Below are 18,244 nucleotides of genomic sequence, written 5' to 3' on the forward strand. Positions count from 1 at the left end.
CCATCTTGAAGATTTATTGACAGGTAAGAACATAATAATCACATGGGTTGCGAGATTAGAAAGGCTCGACAGTACGATTCCATATAAATAGGTTTTGGTAAAGATCTTAAAACCAACCTCCAACACCGATGCCTGCCAGGCTCTTCTTATGGTTTTTCCGCTCACGTTTCTCACGCTCGGCCCTCTCTTTAGCCAGCTTTGCACGCTGCGCCTTTTCCTCCATCTCGCGTCGCTTCATGTTCTCCTTCAGCACTTGCTGTGAGCAGCACGGAACCAGATCCAAGAGAACAGTGACGTGAACACAGGAATACCATACTTTGTGTTAGTGTACATGGCAATCAGACCCGATTAAATAACTTTTGGGGGAATCTCTGGGAGGAAAGATCTTGCGAAGCGTTCAGGAATATCTCAACATGTTAAACAATGGATTATTTTGTTTTGTCACACACACAAGTTGAATCAATACCATTGATGAAAGGTGTTTTGAACGTTAACATCTCAAAGTAAACAGCTTATATACAAACCGATTGTTGAAAGAACGTTTTTTATAGTATTGAAAAGCCTTCTCCATAAAATTAACCCCAAAGGGTAGAAGCGGTTCATTTTCAAAGGTAATAATAACTAGAGCGAAGTCGATGGCGCGCCATCGCAATGCCACGCTTCCCCCCTAAAGCAAAGTTGAAAGATGGCAAAAAGTTCCACCAGTAATGACCCAATGTCGAATTTAGAGTTTAAAATAATTTTCCTGTTTTGATCTTGGCTCTTACACGAGCCTCAATCTTAATCTTGTATCCCCCAAAAAATAAAAAATATAAAAATTTCTGTGAAATAAGGAAAGATAAGGATCAAATCATTTTAAGGATCAAATCATTCCGCACCCCATGGGGCATCAACCTGACGTCAAATAAAAAACTAGAGCTTCCAGGGAAGTAGAACTCAACTGAAGTGACTGGACAACTTCACACACCAAGTTAGATCAAAATCCATAAATATTTGTGGACGTTAAAGTCTTAACGTCGTTTCGGAGCTGAAAACAATATGGCGGCCAATGGCGGCCATTTTGTGACGGATCGGGTTGGAATGCAATAGCAACCTACCTTGTGTGGTAAGGGTTAAATATTCTAAGTTTGATCAGAATCGGTTGATATTTGTGGACGCTGGAGTGTTAATGTCGAAAAGTTAACGGACGACAGACGACAGACGACGACGACAGACGACGGACGCCGGAGGGTTCAGTATGTGATGAACTCAACTGGAAGGTAGTCCAGTTGAGTTAAAAAATCATTACATTTTCCATGCGTCCCCTAATGTTAATTGCACATATTAAGTTTCATTCAAAAATGTTTAAAATGTGCCCATAATTGCATCTTTGGTATTTGACCTTTTGATCCTGTCAGAGGGGGTGGGGCCAGACATGATTCTGCTCTTGCACGTTCATGGCATGTGGTGATCATAACAACCGAGTTTCGTGAATTTCTGCTCAAACATTTTGGAGGAGATAGCGTGACGGACAGACAGACGGAACCGATTACAATGTCCCCCGCTTTTCTCAAAGTACGAGGATAACAACAAGTATAACACCAAAAGTTGTAGTTGTATCAAATCCGGTCAGCCATTTTGGGATTTTATTTAATTAACCTGTGCTGCACACACATGGATTCATCATAGACCTGTCTCCTCTTTTCGAATACTGTTATTAAAGCACTACTAAATAACGCAATTCCTTTTCGATTTAAAAAAGAGGTGGTTCAAAACAAAAACAGGGACTCCGTGGAGGATAACAAATGGGCTACACTCACCAGAAATATCGTGCGGAAATCATTAAGGTCTCCAAAAAAATCCTCCATCGACACCTTCTGCGGGTCGAATGCATAGAACTCTCCGAGACCGCCGAATTGCTTGTCCATGTTCTCGTGCATGACGAGCAGCGTGTCGAGCGTGTCACGCGCGTGCCGTGCGAACCCGTGAACCACACCCATCAAGGTCAACAAACTTGGGCCTGGGGTTTGACAGCACAGACTGGACCCCGCAGAGTCAAAAACAAGGCAGATAGGCCGTTCAAACGCCTGCCTCATAAAACTGGGTGCAAAAACAGATAACTGAACTACTTTACTCATGGTTTAAAAAACAAGGTGGAAAGAAACGGCTACAAAGTAAACGACTATGTCAGCCCACGCCTGGTTGCAGTTCCCATTTGAAAAACAGCTCGGGAGGCTGGGATCCTGGATCAAAAGCCCATACACTAACGGGCTAAAATTAACGAACAAACACGCACAATTCCAAGCCATATGGAAGTTTACACCCAGTAGCATTAAGGATAATCCCAGGATCGTTGCTATGTGGCCCAATGTTACAAGAGGTTACACAAAACGTCTCGGGTTGCATCCACCACAGCGGCCAAAACGATCCAATAAACCGACTCGTCCTTCCGCCCGGCACACCCGAGGCACGACGTTTGTGCGCACCGCGGTGCGAAATACACGCAAACAGGATATTTCCATCTGCTCCACAAACATGTCTGAAGGATCAGACTTGTCCTTGGAGAATGTTTTTATGTTGTTCTCGAGTTGCTGGACCTGGCGTTCCATCTGCCTGAGGCTTTTCCCAATGTTCTCAGCAGAAACTGTCGGGCATGGAGAGATGGGAGGGCACAGAGGGGCGGGGTGTATTTGGGATTTTAAAACGAGTTAGTCCTTATACTCATCGAGCATTTGTTAGGGAATTTACAGTTAAAGAGGAGGAAGGAAGTGAAAATCAAGACTTTAGCTGAAGTGGCGAGGAGGTCAAAAAGCCTTGGGGATGGAGAATGAAAGGTTAAAAGTAAGAAAGAGATGTTTATCATACAAACATACGTGAGGTTAAGGTTAGGGCGAGCAGCTGCTGCACTGTGGAAGAGGATGCAGTATGACAGCATGAAGGGAAATCAGATCGGGGGAGGGGACTAAAGCACACGTCATATGCAACGGCAGTAGAAGTAAGGACGCAGGAAGAACCGGCCACAGGACATTGTGGAACATTTGCTCGTGAATCAACTTACTGCAGTAACAAACACCTTATTTTGAGGTTATTAAAGATTCTTCATGCTGACCTGTCTATTTAATACAAGTATCTCGAGGAATTTAGTGCCAATCAAAACAGAAAGGATGTCCCACTCTAACCCCACCCCTCAGGGCTGGCAGGATGGCCGAAAGGCGGGGCCGCCGAGAGGGGGTGGGGCAGGGGGCGGGGGTGACCACCCCGGGACCCAAACCGAATAGGGGCCCGTTATTATTCTTTAATTTTTTTGGTTTCATTGGGGGAGTATCCTTATAAATATAATTACATTGCCATGGGGAGTATTATGCTATTGCCACCCTCACGTAGAATAAACTACTGTGGGAAGAATGTATATCATGATAATCACGGTATTGACATAATGACGTAAATGAACACAGAAGTGTTGGCCAATGGCCAAACGCCATCCGAATGAAACGGGTTAAGAAACGAATCCGCATCTATACTATAAAAGCCGTGGGTGCGTGTTTATGTGTGTGTGTTCATATATGTGTGTGTGTCTGTCTGTCTGTGTGTGTGTGTGTGTGTGTGTGTGTGTGTGTATGTGTGTCTATATGTGTGTTTGTCAGCAGGTGTGTGTGTGTGTTTGTCTGTATGTGTGTGTGTGTGTGTGTGTGTGTGTTTGTCTGTATGTGTGTGTGTGATTGTCTGTATGTGTTTGACTGTGTGTGTGTGTGTGTGTGTGTTTGCCTGTATGTGTGTGTGTGTGTGTGTGTGTTTGTCTGTATGTGTGTGTGTGTGTGTTTGTCTGTATGTGTGTGTGTTTGTCTGCATGTGTGTGTGTTTGTCTGTATGTGTGTGTGTGTGTTTGTCTGTATGTGTGTGTGTGTGTGTTTGTCTGTATGTGTGTGTGTGTGTATTTGTCTGTATGTGTGTGTGTTTGTCTGCATGTGTGTGTGTTTGTCTGTATGTGTGTGTGTGTTTGTCTGTATGTGTGTGTGTTTGTCTGTATGTGTGTGTTTGTCTGTATGTGTGTGTGTGTGTGTGTGTTTGTCTGTATGTGTGTGTGTGTGTGTGTGTGTGTTTGACTGTATGTGTGTGTGTGTGCGTGTTTGACTATGTGTGTGTGTTTGTCTGTATGTGTGTGTGTGTTTGTCTGTATGTGTGTCTGCGTTTGTCTGTATGTGTGTGTTTGTCTGTATGTGTGTGTGTGTTTGTCTGTATGTGTGTGTGTGTTTGTCTGTATGTGTGTGTGTGTTTGTCTGTATGTGTGTGTGTGTTTGTCTGTATGTGTGTGTGTGTTTGTCTGTATGTGTGTGTTTGTTTGTCTGTATGTGTGTGTTTGTCTGTATGTGTGTGTGTGTTTGTGTGTGTGTTTGTCTGTATGTGTGTGTGTTTGTCTGTATGTGTGTGTGTGTTTGTCTGTATGTGTGTGTGTGTGTGTGTTTGACTGTATGTGTGTGTGTGTGTGTTTGACTATGTGTGTGTGTGTGTGTGTTGTTGACTGTATGTGTGTGTGTGTGTGTGTTTTTGACTGTATGTGTGTGTTTGTCTGTATGTGTGTGTTTGTCTGTATGTGTGTGTGTTTGTGTGTGTGTTTGTCTGTATGTGTGTGTGTGTTTGTCTGTATGTGTGTTTTTGTCTGTATGTGTGTGTGTGTTTGTCTGTGTGTGTGTGTTTGTCTGTATGTGTGTGTGTTTGTCTGTGTGTGTGTGTGTTTGTCTGTATGTGTGTGTGTGTTTGTCTGTATGTGTGTGTATTTTTGTCTGTATGTGTGTGTGTGTTTGTCTGTGTGTGTGTGTGTGTGTTTGTCTGCATGTGTGTGTGTGTTTGTCTGTGTGTGTGTGTGTGTGTGTGTGTGTGTGTGTTTGTCTGTATGTGTGTGTTTGTCTGTATGTGTGTGTGTTTGTTTGTCTGTATGTGTGTGTGTGTTTGTCTGTATGTGTGTGTGTGTGTGTGTTTGTCTGTATGTGTGTGTGTGTGTTTGTCTGTATGTGTGTGTTTGTTTGTTTGTCTGTATGTGTGTGTGTGTGTGTGTGTAATATCATATTAAATATAAATTTTCCTTATTGAGTACAGGTAAGGGAGTGTTTTAGGCACCTAGCAAATTGATTTCTTCAAAATGCCAAGAGGTCGAACATCACCGGGCAACGCCAGGTACTCCAGTTAATAAATGAATAACACTGTAGCGGCTACCGCTGGGTTTTCACAATCGCCTTGCACCTATCAAGGACGCGGAGCGATCACCATGCCGGGCTCGTCCAGGACGCCCGGGCAGGCCCGCGCTCAACTTGCCAAGCCTCGGTCGGGACGCCCGGGCATGCCCGGGCAGGCTCGCCCTCAACTTGCCAGGCCGCAGCCAGGACGCTGGGCCACGCCCCCTCTCGCCTTTCCTGGGCAAACGCTCCGGGATAATATGTATATATATTATCCTGGAAATACATATTAATATTACAATAGAAATACAATATTATCCTGGAAAAAACTACATCCTGGAAAATAAACTGGACTTTCTCTGTCTCACTGAGACCTGGAAACAACCACTGGACTACTACACGCTCAACCTCACCACACCCAATGGATATTCTTACATCAATAAACCACGCTCGGAGGGCCGAGGTGGTGGAATTGCCGTTATTCACCGACAAGACATCAAGACCAACCTCATCTCCATCTCATCTGCTCCATCATTTGAACACCTGGCTTTTAAACTCTCTGGTCACACACAGTCAGTCATGGCTGTTGTCTACCGCCCTCCCAAACCACACCCATCATTCCTGTCTGACTTCTCCTACTTTATGACCCAGCTATGTTCCCTCTCCCCCTCAATCCTCCTCCTTGGTGATTTCAATATCCACATGGACTCCACTGACTCCACGCTAACCACTGACTTCACTGATTTACTCACCTGCTTTAACCTCACTCAACATGTCAACTTTCCTACCCATAACCGTGGTCACATTTTGGACCTTGTCTGCTCTACTGGACTAATTTTGCACCATCTCTCTGGCTCTGACCTCACTCTCTCTGACCACCTAGCCATCACTCTGACCATCAACATCCCCACCCCAGCACCAAGGCATTATCGCACTATCAACTTCCGTAAGCTAAACGCTCTTTCACCTGCCTCATTCTCATCGACCCTCTCTGAAAAAATGTCCACTTCTCCCCTCGTTGACCTCCACACCCCTTCTGACCTCACTGACTACTACAACCACACTCTCTCCTCCTGCCTTGACCAGCTTGCGCCTGTAAAAACCAAAACAGTTTCTTTCACCCATTCTGCTCCCTGGTTTACCCCTGAACTCCGCCTGATGAAAACTCGTGCTCGCCAACTTGAAAGACTCCGCAATAAAACAGGTCTCACAGTTCACTCCCAGGCCTACAAGGACCACATACAACACTATAAAGATGCCCTCTCCCGCGCCCGCTCCGCCTACTACTCTCAAATTATCCACTCTGGCTCCGGAAACCCAAAAGCACTCTTCTCTACAATAAACAAACTCCTCAGCCCCCTGAACACCACCACCCAGTCATTCACAATAGACAACTGCATCTCCTTCCTTTCATTCTTCCAACGCAAAATTGAAAACATCTACAACAGCTTGACCACCGCCGCACCCGCTCCCCCTCAAACCACCTGCCCCCCCTTATCCTGCCATCCCCTGTCTCAATTCTCCCCAGTCTCCCCTACTGACCTCTCTGAACTCCTCATCGGAATGAAAACTGCCACCTGCACTCTTGACCCCATCCCCTCCAGCTTTGTCAAGGCCTCCCTTCCTGCTCTCTCTCCACTTATCATTGCAACAATAAACTCCTCCCTGTCTACAGGCATCGTCCCACCATCCCTCAAAATTGCTGCTGTTACCCCCATTCTGAAAAAACCTGGACTAAACCCTGACACCCTAAATAACTTCAGACCCATCTCCAACCTACCCTTTCTGTCAAAGGTTTTGGAACGCGCTGTAGCCACTCAACTCAAACATCACCTCTCTGCCAATAACCTGTATGAAACATTCCAATCCGGATTCCGCTCCAACCACAGTACTGAAACTGCTCTCCTCAAAATCACCAACGACCTTCTCCTCTCCTCTGACGCTGGCAACCTCAACATTCTCATCCTCCTCGACCTCAGCGCCGCCTTTGACACCATCGATCACACCATCCTCCTCACCCGACTTGAAACCACCTTTAACATTACCGGCACTGCCCTCTCTTGGATTAAATCATACCTCTCTGACAGACGTCAGTTCATCTCCATCAATAACTGCAAATCCCCCACTGCTCCCCTCCCCCAAGGTGTCCCCCAAGGTTCAGTTCTTGGCCCCCTCCTCTTCATCCTTTACCTGTCCCCCCTCGGTCACTTAATCCGCAGTCATGGTCTCCAATTCCACTGCTTCGCCGATGACATCCAGCTTTTCATCTCCACCAAGTCCATCTCCACCGCCACCCACTCTATCCTGACAAACTGCATCACTGAAATAAAATCCTGGCTTCAAATCAACTTCCTCAAACTTAACTGTGATAAATCTGAAATAATCATCATTGGCCCAAAAACGCTCACCAAGTCCACCCATAACTTTGCCCTCAACATCGACGGTTTCCCAGTATCCACCTCCCCTCACATCCGGAATCTTGGCATCATCTTTGACCAAACCCTCTCCTTCGACAAATACACTAAACAGATCACAAAGACAGCCTTCTTTCACCTGAAAAACATCGCCCGTCTCCGTCCATCCCTCTCCTCCGTGGCTGCAGAAACTCTCATCCACGCCTTCATCACTTCCCGTCTGGACTACTGCACTAGCCTCCTTTATGGTTCACCCTCAACAATCACCAATAAACTCCAATACATTCAGAACTCCGCTGCCCGTCTACTCACCCATTCCCGGACCCGTGACCACATCACCCCCCGTCCTTTACAAGCTTCACTGGCTCCCCATCTCCCAGAGAATCCAGTACAAAATCCTCCTCTTGACCTACAAAGCCCTCCATAACCTGGCCCCATCCTACCTGGCTGACCTCCTCTCCAGACACACTCCCACCCGCAACCTCCGCTCTGCTGGTACCAACCTCCTGACCCCCCCCATCCGGACCAAATTTAGATCCTGGGGGGACAGGGCCTTCTCCATCGCTGCTCCCACCCTCTGGAACTCGCTACTTCACACCATCAGAGACTCCTCCTCACTCACCACATTCAAAACATCACTCAAGACCCACCTGTTCAACACTGCATTCAACATTTAACCCACAGCATCTAACCCCTGACTATCTCCTCTCCTTCTCCCTCCTTTGTGCTTTGAATATTTCCCTATTGATTCTTCTTTTTTGCAATTGTCTTTATGTTTTGCTATGCATTATGTTTTGCACTCTGTCAAAGCGTCTTTGGGCTTCCTGAAAAGCGCTATATAAAATAAATGCATTATTATTATTATCTATATTATAATAGCCGTAGATGATTCTGTCTGTCTGTCTGTCTATCTGTTGGGTGTCTGTCCAGGGTGTGGCTTACTCGGTTTGCAGAGTAGCTCCACCCATAGCTCCACCCATTCTGGGAGTGGCTATAAACAAATATCCACCATTTTATTAACTCGCATAGCTTTGAGTCCTGTTTTGTAGGCCCGTGGTGTCTTGCTCTCCCCCAGTTTTATTTCAAATCAAATTCGATAAATCATTTCATTTTTCACAGTCGCTAACATAGTTTTAGACTCGGTTGAAAAAAAACGGGAAGAAAATCCGATGAAAGTTGCCGTTTATAGAACGAAATGAATTCTCAAAGGCCTGTAACTTCAAGGCCATTGAGTCTCTCTCACGCCTTTATCTCCAATCTAACTCACCATATGATTTCATTTTTATCGATGGTTTTACTTTTAGACTCGGTGTCAGCAATAATTGAGAACAATCCACACACGCGGGAAAATGCAGAGATATATTTTTTAAAATCGCGTCATGGTGTATCATACACCGCCCAACATGACACCGCCGGCAATGTGTCGATATATATTAAAAATTCGCTTTTGCTTTTCCGTTATGATATATTACTATTTCGTTTGATGATAGTCGTCACAAAAACGTCAACAATGATGCCGACATATATTTCTTCGTTTTTATTTCATTCAACATATTAGCCGGAAGTAAAATATGTTTCAGGAAATTACCGAGAGATATTTCTTCGTTTTTTTTATTAGTTATGTGCGCATACACTTTAAATAGGTTTATTTGAAATCTTTAATTTTCCACAAACATTCCACACACGCGGGAAAATGCAGAGATATATTTTTTAAAATCGCGTCATGGTGTATCATACACCGCCCAACATGACACCGACGGCAATGTGTCGATATCTATTTTAAATTCGATATATCATTTCATTTTTCACAGTCGCTAACATAGTTTTAGACTCGGTTGAAAAAAAACGAGAAGAAAATCCGATGAAAGTTGCCGTTTATAGAACGAAATGAATTCTCAAATGCCTGTAACTTCAAGGCCATTGAGTCTCTCTCACGCCTTTATCTCCAATCTAACTCACCATATGATTTCATTTTTATCGATGGTTTTAGAGTCGGTGTCAGCAATAATTGAGAACATTCCACACACGCGGGAAAATGCAGATATATTTTTTAAAATCGCGTCATGGTGTATCATACACCGCCTAACATGACACCGACGGCAACGTGTCGATACATATTAAAAATTCGATATATCATTTCATTTTTCACAGTCGCTAACATAGTTTTCGACTCGGTTGAAAAAAAACGGGAAGGAAATCCAATGAAAGTTGCCGTTTATAGAACGAAATGAATTCTCAAACGCCTGTAACTTCAACTTCAAGGCCATTGAGTCTCTCTCACGCCTTTATCTCCAATCTAACTCACCATATGATTTCATTTTTATCGATGGTTTTGGACTCGGTGTCAGCAATAATTGAGAACATTCCACACACGCGGGAAAATGCAGAGATATATTTTTTAAAATCGCGTCATGGTGTATCATACACCGCCCAACATGACACCGACGGCAACGTGTCGATATATATTAAAAATTCGCTTTTGCTTTTCCGTTAAGATATATTACTTTTTCGTTTGATGACAGTCGTCACAAAAACGTCAACAATGATGCCGACATATATTTCTTCGTTTTTATTTAATTCAACATTATTAGCCGGAAGTAAAATATGTTTCAGGAAATTACCGAGAGATATTTCTTCGTTTTTTAAAATTAGTTATGTGCGAATACACTTTAAATAGGTTTATTTGAAATCTTTAATTTTCCACAATATAATTTACTTGCCATTTATCATTTGATGATTACGAGACAAATTCCTCTTGAGGATCGTGACAATTCATGCGCTGCGTGGAAACTTCTATTTCCAAAATGAATGAGACGATCGATGAAGAACGCAGACTTGAACAGGATGCAGCAAGAAAACGAATGAGACGGGCGAACGAGTCCATCGACGAACGTCAATGCAAACTTGCGGGGTCACCCGTGGGATTCCCACGGGTGACCCCGCTAGTTATTATATATTGCTGCCCGATAAACGGGCTTTTCAGAGTGCCTGAGTGTTTGGTTTGATTAAAGCAACTCGGATGAATTCCAGCTTTTTGTCACGTCCATTCTTCCGATCGACGTGGGAGCCCCAGCTCCTTCATTGGTGACCTACCGACATGGACACGGCAGTCGCCCTTAAACTGCCTACCTTCTGGGAGGCTCACGCGGCGGTTTGGTTCGCACAGGCGGATTCCCTGTTCGCCATGCGAGGCATCACGGCCGACGACACCCGCTTCCACCATGTGGTAGCAGCGCTCGGTTCGGCCACCGTGGCCCGCGCCCTGAGCCTCCTCGAGAGCCCGCCAGCCGCTGACAAATACGGCGCGATTAAGAAGCTTCTCCTCGACGCTTTCGCCCTCCCATCGGCGGAGCGCGCACGGCGCCTGCTCGACCTGCCCGAGCTCGGCGACACGCGCCCTTCCGAGCGAATGGACTACATGCTTTCACTGCTCGGCGAGCACTCTCCGGCATTCCTGTTCCGGGAGCTGTTCCTCCGTCAGCTGCCTAACCCGGTACGCCTCGCCCTGGCAAGCACGACGATCACAGATCCCCGGGCCCTTGCCAGAGAAGCCGACAAGATCTCCGCCGCAGGACAGCGCATCGCAGCGGCGACATGGGACCCACCGCCGTCCGACGCAACACCCATGGCGCCCGAGCACCCGGCACGGTCGACGTCCGAACTGCCGACGCAATTGGCGGCCGCTACACCGAGCCGACCACCTCCAGCACGATGACCGGGGCCTCCACCTGACCAAGCGTGGTGTTACTATCATGCCAGGTTCGGACAGAAGGCCCGGACATGCCGACCCCCGTGCACCTTCGGCAGGCCGGGAAACGGCCGGGCCGGCGTTCATTACCAGCCATGAGCGCCGGCCACACGGGCAACTTACTGTTCATCACGGATAAAGCGTCCGGACGGCGCTTCCTGTGCGACAACGGCGCCCAACTGAGCGTCATACCCGCCTCTGACCAGGACAGGCAATCCGCGGTTTGCGGCCCCTCCTTGGTTGCGGCCAACGGATCGACCATACGCACCTTCGGCCCGCGCAACGTCACCCTCTGCTTCGGCGGCCAACGCTTTGCTTGGACGTTTGTAACCGCAAACGTGCCCATGGCTCTGCTAGGCGCCGACTTCCTCTGCGCACACGGACTGCTGGTGGACGTCCAACGGCGTCGTTTAATCAACGCCGAAACCTTCAGCTCCCTGGTATGCACATTGAGCAGCTCCGCGCCGACCGAGCTGGCATGCGCCGTCCCGGCGGCGAACGAGTTTGCTCGCCTGCTCACGGAGTTCCCGGCCCTCACGCGGACGACGTTTTCGGCCGTCGCAGTACGGCATGGGATCGAGCACCACATACCAACCACGGGCCCGCCGGTCTACGCCAGGGCCCGCCGCCTCGACCCAGCCAAGCTCGCCGTGGCGAAGGCCGAATTCGAAGCGTTGGAGCACCTCGGCATCGTGCGGCGCTCCCATAGCGTGTGGGCCTCGCCACTGCACATCGTGCCAAAGCCGGGGGGTGGATGGGCGCCCGTGTGGCGACTACCGCCGTCTCAATGACGCTACCACCCCCGACAGGTACCCGATCCCGCATATCCAAGACTTCTCCGCCCGTCTGGCGGGACGGGTCATTTTTTCGAAAATTGATCTCATACGGGGATATCACCAGGTACCTGTCAGGGCGGCCGACGTCCCTAAAACGGCAGTCATCACGCCGTTCGGCTTATTCAAATTCTTGCGGATGCCGTTTGGTCTCAAGAACGCGGCTCAGGCGTTCCAGCGCTTGATGGACGGCGTGCTGCGTGACCTGCCGTTCCTTTTCGTTTACCTGGACGACATCCTCGTCGCCAGCACGTCCCGGGCCGAGCACCTCCTCCACCTCCGAACACTGTTCGGGCGCCTCAGCGAGCACGGCCTCATCGTCAACCCGGCCAAATGCCACTTCGGCACGACGGCCGTTGATTTTTTGGGCCACCACATCACCAAGAACGGGGCCGTGCCGCTGCCAACCAAGGTCGAGGCCATCACCACGTTCCTGCGTCCCTGCACCATAAAGGCCCTGCAGGAATTCTTGGGAATGGTGAATTTTTATCACCGCTTCGTGCCCCGCGCTGCTCAACTCATGCGGCCCCTCTACGAAGCCCTCCGGGGCAAGCCGGCCAAGCACGACATCGCCTGGTCCGCAGCAATGGATGCGGCCTTCCAAAGCTCAAAGCGGGCCCTCGCCGACGCAACACTGCTCGCTCACCCGGTGCTCAACGCTCCCATCGCCCTCACCATGGATGCCTCCGACTACGCGGTGGGCGCCGTACATGAGCAATGGGTGAACGGGGTTTGGCAGCCACTCGCTTTTTTCAGCCGGGAGCTCCGGCCGAACGAGCTCAAATACAGCACGTTTGACCAGGAGCTCCTCGGTCTACACCTGGCCGTCCGCCATTTCCGCCACCTCCTGGAGGGCCGACCTTTCACAGCGTTCGTCGACCACAAGCCATTGGTTTACGCCATGGCCAAGGTCACGGAGCCGTGGTCGGCCCGCCAACAGCGCCACCTCTCCGCCGTGTCGGAGTTTACCACGGACATCCGGCACGTCGCCGGCAAAAACAACGCCGTGGCCGACTGTCTTTCCCGGGCCAGCGCGAACGCGGTCCACCTGGGCGTGGACTTTGCGCTTATGGCGGCGGACCAAACCACCGACACCACGGTGCAAGCCCTCCGGGCGGCGGACACGGGCCTCCGCCTGGCCGACATCCCCTTCGCGGACACTGTCCTGCTCTGCGACGTCTCCCAAGGCCAGCCTCGCCCCATCGTGCCCGTCACCTGGCAACGCCGCATCTTCGCCTCCCTCCACGGCCTTTCCCACCCGGGCCGGAAAGCTTCCCAGAAGCTGGTGTCGGCGCGATTCGTCTGGCACGGCCTTCGTCGGGACGTCCGCGATTGGACCAGCACCTGCACGGCCTGCCAACGGGCCAAGGTCCACCGACACACCCAGGCCCCGCTGGCACCTTTCACCGTGCCCGAACGACGTTTCGACCACGTCAACGTGGATCTGGTGGGCCCCCTCCCCCCGTCACGGGGGTTCACACACCTGCTCACCATGGTGGACAGGACCACCAGGTGGCCGGAGGCCGTTCCCCTCGTCTCCACCACCACCGCCGACGTGGCGCAGGCTTTCATCGCCACCTGGGTCGCCCGCTTCGGCGCACCGGCGGACATCTCGTCAGACCGCGGACCACAGTTCACCTCCGAGCTGTGGGGCGCGGTCGCCCGCAACCTGGGGGTCAAGCTCCACCGTACTACGGCCTACCACCCCCAAGCAAACGGGTTGTGCGAGCGATTCCACCGCTCCATGAAGGCCGCGCTCATGGCCGGCCTTCAAGACGGCGGTTGGGCCGACCGGCTGCCGTGGGTCCTTTTGGGCCTCCGCACGGCCCCCAAGGAGGACCTCCAGACATCCACCGCCGAGCTTGTCTATGGCCAGGCGCTACGCGTCCCGGGCGAATTCGTGCCCGACGCTACCAGTCCCTGGTCCGCAGCTCACCAGCGCTTGGACCTCCAGGCCGCCCGACGGTTTGCCCCCGTGCCAACATCCCACCACGGTGACCCCCAGTCCTACGTCCCCCCCAGCACTTCGCACAGCGGAGTATGTTTTTGTGCGTCACGACGCACATCGGGGGCCACTCCGGCCACTGTACGACGGGCCCTTCCGGGTGCTGCGACGGGACGACAAGTCGTTCGTCATCGACATCGGCGGCAGGTCGGACCGGATTGCGGTGGACCGCCTCAAGCCGGCGCACATGGACGTCGACCACCCACCACGGGTGGCCCTTCCGCCGCGGCGAGGCCGCCCCCCGTCCACGGTGCCCCCCACTCGACCGCCCACCACCACACCGGACCCCCTCCCACGACCCGCCAGGGGTCGCTTCGTCCGGGTCATCAGGACCCCCCTCAAATTGACCCTGCCGGTGCAAGTCGATTCTGGGGGGACGTGTGTAGCGGCTACCGCTGGGTTTTCACAATCGCCTTGCACCTATCAAGGACGCGGAGCGATCACCATGCCGGGCTCGTCCAGGACGCCCGGGCAGGCCCGCGCTCAACTTGCCAGGCCTCGGTCGGGACGCCCGGGCATGCCCGGGCAGGCTCGCCCTCAACTTGCCAGGCCGCAGCCAGGACGCTGGGCCACGCCCCCTCTCGCCTTTCCTGGGCAAACGCTCCGGGATAATATGTATATATATTGCTGCCCGATAAATGGGCTTTTCAGAGTGCCTGAGTGTTTGGTTTGATTAAAGCAACTCGGATGAATTCCAGCTTTTTGTCGCGTCCATTCTTCCGATCGACGTGGGAGCCCCAGCTCCTTGAACACCACAATTTCCTTTAACCATGGCATGTGCTTGTTCTGACGAAAATACGGAAACCTCCGTAGTTATAGGTCGATTAAAGAAAAAAAATTGAAATGGGCCCAAGACTCAGTATTGCCCCGAGGCCCATTCTGGGTCTCGGCGGCCCTACCAAAAGGTATGCACAATTGCCTCTGAGCCATCAAGCTTGGGTTTTAATCTCGGCCTAGGTATAAACAGTCATCCTCGTGTCTTGCAGGCGAGGAATCAATGTGTGTTTGTGCCCCTTGAATCAATCAATGTGCCCCTTGGATGGACGTTAAACTGGGCGTCCCGTTTGCCAGCATTAGTTGGTGGACGTTAAAGATCCCACGGTGCGTTTCACGAAGATTAGGCGATCTATCGCTGGTACCCTGAGCAAATTTCCAATTCCTGTTCTACCCTATAGACCGATCCGATGGAGGGTTCAATGGACGGGCGCCCTCTATAGACGCCGCCATAGTTGGGAGGCGTCCGCTTCATTCGGCTTGCTCTCCAGCGTTCAGATTACATGCAGTTACCGGGCTCAGTTCACCTTGCCGAAAGAATATCGATACAAAATATATTTGTTTGTTAGATTCATCGGAGAAGATGGAATCGTGGACGATACGACCGGTCCACCGAGCTATACGACCGGTGAGGAGCCTGTGTGGCGGCCCGCACGGAGGTGGACTCTGAGGGAAGAATCCATGCGGGGCGGCAGTGATACACCCACCGTGACCTGGCCATATGGAAGTCGATGAAGCGATAAGGAGCTGGTGAGGCGGCCCGCGCGAAGGGACGGAGGCCCAGTCGGGTCTGCCAGACGAGTCGCGACCCTAGTGAACAAGGAACTTGGGGCTCGGCAGCGGCCACTCGGGGCCCAGCCGTAGTTGCCAGAGGTGGCCGGCCCGGGCGGAGGTGGATTCTGAGGGAAGAATCCATGCGGGGCGGCTGTGGTACGGCCGCAAAGACCTGGCCGTATGGAGGAGTCGATGAAGGGACGGGCACCTAGTCGGGTCGGTCAGAGGAGTCGTTATCGTAGTGGTCACGAAACTCGAGGCTATGGCGGAAGGGGGCTCGGCATGGCGTAGCATAGGGTACGCGGTTGCTAACAAAATAGGTTTGGTGCAGGTGGAAGTGGAAACCGGGTACCCCCCCAGGTGCCAGATGCCTTCAGGGCGGCATGGCTGTGTGCCTTCGGCACCCGGCGACATCGCCGAAAACGGGGTTTGTATCGTGTGCCTTCAGGTGCCAGGTGTCCACGACCGCTCCCCACACGTATAGAGAAACACTTGAGAACGATTATCACGGACACTTTTCATGTACGATCGCAATGATAGTTGTGCTGGTGCAGCCAGCTGGAGTTAAGTTTGGATCGGGACGCCTCCCAGTAATGGCGGACGCAAGAGCGCCGCCTATCGGCGAAGGGGGCACGGTCGTCCTTATCGGATCGGTCTATAGGATGGCACTGCAGCAGTGGCACAGCCAGTTTACACCATTTCCTGTGGGGCGTGGCAGCCATGTGCAGCACACAGAATCAAATAAAGTGAAATGAATGATTGAACCTCGCCCATCACTGCTTATTGCTAGAAAAATGTTTTAAATACCGTTACAGCCCTCACGGCTCACTCGGTCTCTCTCTCTCTCTCATCGGGAAGTTCAGGCTTAAAATCCCAGACATTTGTGTAACACCGACAGAGATTAGAGAGGAGATTGGGGATGACAAAACTGCATCAAGAGCTAATGCGAGTATGACTCAAAGATTTAGTACATGAGATGCATGCACAAAGTATTGTTCTTGTAGAAAACTGACAAAAGCCCTGAAACTCAAACTTGATCTGTACCCTAGCAAAATAAAACCACGGAGCAAGTTTCAGTTGAATATGTTACAGGGTATGGGAAAAAAGTCTGGAAAACCACAGGCGAAATGGACAGATGGAGAGAAAACCTATTGGAAACTCGAAAGTGGTAGGTGAAATAATAAACTTTTCTACCAAGTCAAGCATTAATGACAAAGGGGAAAAAAATTAACGTGTGAAGGTGAACACGTTTCAGTCCCACGAGGAGCACAACAACAGACAGGAAACCAAAGGATCCGATTCACGCGCTGCTTGGGAACGTCAGGTCAGACAATCGCAAGAATATGGGGAAATTGCCGGCGAGCCGAGCAAGAATTGGAGGAAGCTCGAGGGGTCCAGAACAATATGCAAAGTGCAACGGCAGTGCAAGTAAACAGCCCAAAATAATACAGACGTTTAGCACTTGGGCCGAGAAGAGAAAAAACATCTGGTAATGAATAGAAAGACACTTTCCCCTCAACACCCAAGTTACGACGACGAACAGTCAATCGCCACGCTGCGAGTCACAAGCAGGTAATGCTGATTCAACACTATTAAGATAAGCTGGGAGGAGGAAACGACGGGATGAACATGAAAGCAAATTAGCTGTGAATGTGAAATTTTAAAAAAGGTACAACGGACAAGCAGGTACAAAACTAGAAAAAGTCAACTCGCAAAAAACAGTCAGCTCCTTTAGAGTAGAGAGCCCAATAGTTCCAAAGCGAAGTTTACAGGCCATGGATTTCAAAAAACCTGATGCACCCTGACCTCTCGATGCCTTCTCAAGGTGTGCGAGGTCGTCCGTGAAGCGGAGGATATCAGGATGTTTCTCCTCGCAAATCTGAGCCAGGAAGTGAAGCATCGTCGTCTGCTTATCGTTCGACTTGGTGTCCCTCAGCTGAGGTGAACAAAAACGGCAGAAGGACAGTTGGCCCTCGGGACGTAAGCATATGTACAAATCCAACGTATTTAACAAGAAATGGATGGAGTTGAGACGCGATATTTTGAAACGCACGATCCATGCACACACCTTGTACAGAAAGCTGATGTCAAACCCAAATGTCTGAGCGTTGCGCGAGCCTGCATTCATGTAGTTTCCCAAGAATAACACAAGGCCAAGCAGGCGAGCGAAGGCCTCACTTCGGCGCAACTCCTCACAAGTTGCGGTTACCGCCACCACCTGTGGTTTGACATTGCTCACTTGCTCTTCAAACTGCAGTCGGAACAAGATGGACTCCAGGCGAGGCTTCAGGCATTTAACAGCTCCGATCTGTCCGAGACGCACGGATATGGCACAGAGATCACTCACAAACTGAGATCACACACAGAGTTTGCTTCTGTATCCACCTCATCCATCCCATCATAGCCATTATTTGTCCAAGTCTCTCTCAATTTTGTCTTAAACCCATGCTGTTGGTGCCCTTTATTGTTTATTTTCTTCTGTTGCTTTCTGATCCGTTCAGTGCACTAAACTTTCCAGGAGCCTTGACTCTGTATACAAATAAATA

At 50.3% G+C, this 18,244-nt stretch overlaps 1 protein-coding gene across 5 annotated transcripts in view; it reads right to left on the reverse strand.

Moving 5' to 3' along the window:
• LOC137437765 (protein diaphanous homolog 2) overlaps positions 1 to 18,244 on the reverse strand; it is a 74,686-nt gene that overhangs the window by 11,407 nt on the left and 45,035 nt on the right. For all 5 annotated transcript variants that reach the window (XM_068132369.2, XM_068132368.2, XM_068132371.2 and 2 more), the window contains 5 exons: positions 17,767 to 18,006; positions 17,505 to 17,634; positions 2,496 to 2,623; positions 1,800 to 1,964; positions 118 to 256 (listed from right to left, as the gene is read on the reverse strand). In XM_068132369.2, the coding sequence (XP_067988470.2) occupies positions 118 to 256; positions 1,800 to 1,964; positions 2,496 to 2,623; positions 17,505 to 17,634; positions 17,767 to 18,006 (802 nt within the window). The remainder of the gene's footprint in view (positions 1 to 117; positions 257 to 1,799; positions 1,965 to 2,495; positions 2,624 to 17,504; positions 17,635 to 17,766; positions 18,007 to 18,244) is intronic.

This window comes from Myxine glutinosa, chromosome 12 (assembly GCF_964187855.1).
Source record: "Myxine glutinosa chromosome 12, kmMyxGlut1.1, whole genome shotgun sequence".
Taxonomy (NCBI): domain Eukaryota; kingdom Metazoa; phylum Chordata; class Myxini; order Myxiniformes; family Myxinidae; genus Myxine; species Myxine glutinosa.